Below are 4,236 nucleotides of genomic sequence, written 5' to 3' on the forward strand. Positions count from 1 at the left end.
TGTAAAAAATGTTTTATGAATTTACAGACATAGTTTGATTACTGTTTACCTAGTGATCATTAATCAACTAATATCTTCGACTAGCTGTTTTGTACAATTGGATAACCTAAAAGTTGTTGTCGGTTGTTTGAAAGGATTACGTCGTTGGAAGCACATATACCAATTGCTTTCCATGAAGCGAAACAATTGTGACAGGTTGCTTACTCAAACTAAAATAAATTGATGTTTCGTGGAAAATATTTTCATAAACAAAATTTAAGTAGTTTTTGTTTAACTTTCTGCCAAATAAATTTAACTTTATGCTGTAATTAATTTCACATTAACTTAAGCAAACAAATCCATGTTTAAACTGTTAAGAAAAACAAGGTATACTGAAGTGTTCTTAATAAATAGTGGATCCTTTGAGGTTATGGTTTTAGTAGCACTTCAACTATATTGTCGAATAGGTCTTTGGAACTGATTAATTTCTGTTCAAAATGAACATAACGCAATTGTACTCGAGCTATTACAGCAGATCGGGCGAACAGCATGACGAGGCGAATCTCGTAGCCGCACATGCTACAATACAAGTCATACACAATCATCTTCTCCAGGTGGGCACATTCTTTACGCTCATTTTGTGCTGTCGTGATCGACACACATGTAATTTTTACAACAACCTCATGGAAAAGCTGTTCCACATGTGGGGTATATCTATGGTGCGGTTTGTGGTGTTCCACAAGCACTCTATGCGGCGCGTAAACGGCACAAAGCGTTTCAATCTCATACTAACGGACTCATTTCAGGCATTTCGGTGAGTCGAAACTCTATGGAATTTTAGTTTACATATAATATAATGCACTAACGATTCCAGTGAGATCGACATTGCGTCCGACTCGCGTCACAACAACTACAACGAGTATTACTATATCTTTCTGCAAGTGCGCGATGCAGAGATGCAGTCCAATCTACAGCAGATCTTTGCGTATTGTTGGGCGAACTCGATGATTAACTGCAGTGTACAGACACAAAATGCTCGTGGTGAAATAATGGTCTACTCGTATTTTCCCTTTACGGACCACTTTTGCGGTAGCGTGGAGCCGACGCTTATAAGTCGTTTCAATGGCACGCATTTCCTGAACTCGACACTATTTCCACGCAAGTTAAAGAACTTCCATGGCTGTGTCTTGCGCGCCGCTATTCGACACATACCACCTTTCACGTTCTTACATACGGATGAACGGGGCGTCAGCCATGTAGTGGGCGGCATCGAGGGCCATTTGTTGCGTCAGCTGAGCGAAATATTAAATTTCACAATAGAAGTTAAAGTGCCACCCGATAATATAGTATTCCAGTTTGGCGCTATTAGAATGGTAAATACTAGAGGAATTTCGTGACTCCAAAATAATGCATGTTTGTCTTCTTTTAGCTACAGCACGGCGAAGCCGATATGGGTTTGGGTGCTTTCAGTCAGAGGCCCGCACTGCTGGATGTTGTTTCAGCCGTCTCCAGCTATTACCAGACGCGTCAGATTTTATGCGTCTCCAAGAAGGCATATAGTTTAAATTCCTTGGAGCTGTTCATATTTCCCTTCGATGCGATTACATGGTCACTCATTTGGAGCACGTACCTCCTATGCTGGGTGTTGTTCGCTGTATTGAGCAAATGTTATAAGCAAAGTTTGGAGAAGAATGTGCAGCCGTTCTTGAACACCCTATCCATTCTACTTGGCATGCCAACAACACATACGCCAATGTGCCATTATGGACGCCTACTATTCATCATTTGGTTATGCTTTACCCTGCTGATACGTACCGTCTACCAGGGAGTACTCTTCACTTACGCACATCATGATACAATCGCGCCTGTGCCGTCGAATTTGGATGAGCTTGTTGCGCGCAATTTCACAACCGTTATATCGGTTTTCAATCGTGGTTTACTAACTGATGTGGAGCTTTTGAGAAAACTACCAACGATTACGACAACGGGTTTGGATGGTTTGAGCGTCTTTGATTATGTAAGGCACGTCTCCAAACGGAATTACGTCGCGATTGAAACTCAAGATTTCTTGCGTTACTACAAGAAGCGGCACAACAAAACGGATTATTTTGTGATTTTGAGCAATGATTTCATGAATTTTCAAAGCACCATGTATTTGGCAAAGCATTCATTCTTGATTGATCAGTTTGAGCAGGAGATTTGGTGGATACGCTCGGCGGGCTTGGTGAAGGGCTGGTATCAGGTAGAGTTCAACTATAGAAATGAAGATCCAAATCAGGTTGATGTCATCGTTTTGGGAGATGTCTATGTCGTCTTTGTAATGCTTGGTATAGGCTTAGGTTTGGCATTGTTGGTTTTTGGCTTGGAGATTTTGTCACTTCGTGTAAGGATTTTAAAAAGCCTACTTTCTAAAATATAGCAAGTCCTTAATAAGGTGCTTCGGCAGTTCTTATACATAGCTTTGGGACATTAAAAGCTTATGCATACACAAAATTAAATATTTTCTTTTCAAAATAATGCAAATCAAAGCTAAAATATTGACAATTTTCGGTGTTACTCCGTATTATGTAAAACTAGTACGAAACAAAGAAAAAATATACTCCTTCTACGTTTTAATAAGCAATAAAATGTAACAATAATTCTGTGGAATAAAAACTGCCTTTCTTAACTTTCCATATCTTAAAAGAAACCTGAAAACCTTATAAATTTTGTTCGGATCCGATGAGTCCTAATCCGCCGGTGTACTTAGAGTTTGTCAGTCAGAGTTGATCCGCTTTTTTGTCTGTGGAGCTTTATTTCTACATCGTTATTTTAAAAATAAAACTATGATTTCAATATTCAATTTCTCCCGTCGTTATAAGTGATGTCAGCGTGTCGATGTGTCGATGTTTTTTGAGATCTATCAGTAGACCATATTGTACGATGAAGTTAACAGCAATGATCGCAGACTGAAGATCAGCTATGATGAAGGTTCATACGAATGCTCTACGTAGACCAAGGTTGAGTCTAACTGGTTGACGGTCGTATGTGTTGATGCTAGTTGAGTTTGCTGCGTAGATTTTAAATTCTGAGAGTTCCAGCTTTTGCTTGGCAAAAGCTCGTGGTACTATAGAGACCACTCTGCCAGAGTCAACGAGGAATCTCTGGTGTCAATATCTGTCATGTACATGCAGGCGATACTCCTTGCTACATGAAACATGATGACTGCTGTCGCCAACCACCTTGACTGAGATCCACAGCCTCGTTAGTTTCCTGCGAGCTTGTGGGTGCAGGGCTGAAGGCATCGTTAAGCGCTCCCACCGAATCTGCTGCGTTAAAAACAGGAGTCTGATGGTCCCGGAGTTCGAGATCGTAATCGTGGCCTTCTGTCGCTGCTTTTACTGACTTTGCTGGTCAGCTCGGAGAGTGCGGCTATCAGAGTCTCAATGGCCCTCTCCAGATTGTTCAGCCTGTGTTCGACAGAGTACTTGGTGTCGTGACTGAGATGTGTTTGGGAATGAAGACCACTGTTCGCCGCGACCTGGACATTAGCTGGAAGATGCATGCTGGTTGACATGACTTGAGAGTTGTTGTGTGTTTCTATGGTACTGTCTACAGCTTCGGCGAGTTGGTCAAGCGTGTTGTTATTCTGGACGGCCTTGAGGATTCTGCACACAGTATAAGCTGGCAGCACCAACCATTTACAGCGAAGAAGTTCTTCTGATGCTCTGGTGTCAGCTAGGGTTCTCATCTTCCTAAAAAGCTGGCTAGGCTTCCGATTCCCAAGTTCAAGCTCTGTGAATAGTTTATACTGGCGGTGAACTGAATCGGTGAAACGTTTAATGAGGTTAGTTTTTAGATAGGTAAACTTATGTTCTGCTGGTGGTGCCCTGATGATGTCGGCGCCCTCCTTGAGTATTTCAGGCTTCAAGGCACTAACAACTGGTACATGGCTTTGTCAGTCCTAATGTTTCGCGATCCAAGTTGTGCCTCCACCTGAATGAACCTGAGCTCGGTATCGTTGGTCCAGAATTCAGGAAGTTTGAGTTGTGTGACTGCCATGTTGTGTGCATCGTTACTGGGCTGGACATTGCGGTAAAGATGGTGATTGTTGAAGTTGCCTTGTACGGCATTGAAATTTATGTTTGCACCAGGTGGTCTGTTGTCTGTGATAGGGAGACCAGTTGCTGTGTCGCTGAAAAGCAGCAACACGTCGTCTCGCCGATGTTGCTGTATCTCCACTACCCTTTGATGTGGTTGATTTTGCTCATGGCGAAC

At 42.1% G+C, this 4,236-nt stretch overlaps 1 protein-coding gene across 1 annotated transcript; it reads left to right on the plus strand.

Moving 5' to 3' along the window:
* Positions 1–476: 476 nt before the first annotated feature.
* On the plus strand, positions 477–2,407 carry LOC120776197. Its single transcript, XM_040106823.1, has 3 exons — positions 477–793; positions 854–1,352; positions 1,409–2,407. Exons 1-3 carry the CDS (start codon positions 477–479, stop codon positions 2,396–2,398), a joined length of 1,806 nt encoding a protein of 601 aa, XP_039962757.1. The 3' UTR covers positions 2,399–2,407.
* Positions 2,408–4,236: the final 1,829 nt, after the last annotated feature.

Source organism: Bactrocera tryoni, chromosome 4, assembly GCF_016617805.1.
Source record: "Bactrocera tryoni isolate S06 chromosome 4, CSIRO_BtryS06_freeze2, whole genome shotgun sequence".
Lineage (NCBI taxonomy): Eukaryota > Metazoa > Arthropoda > Insecta > Diptera > Tephritidae > Bactrocera > Bactrocera tryoni.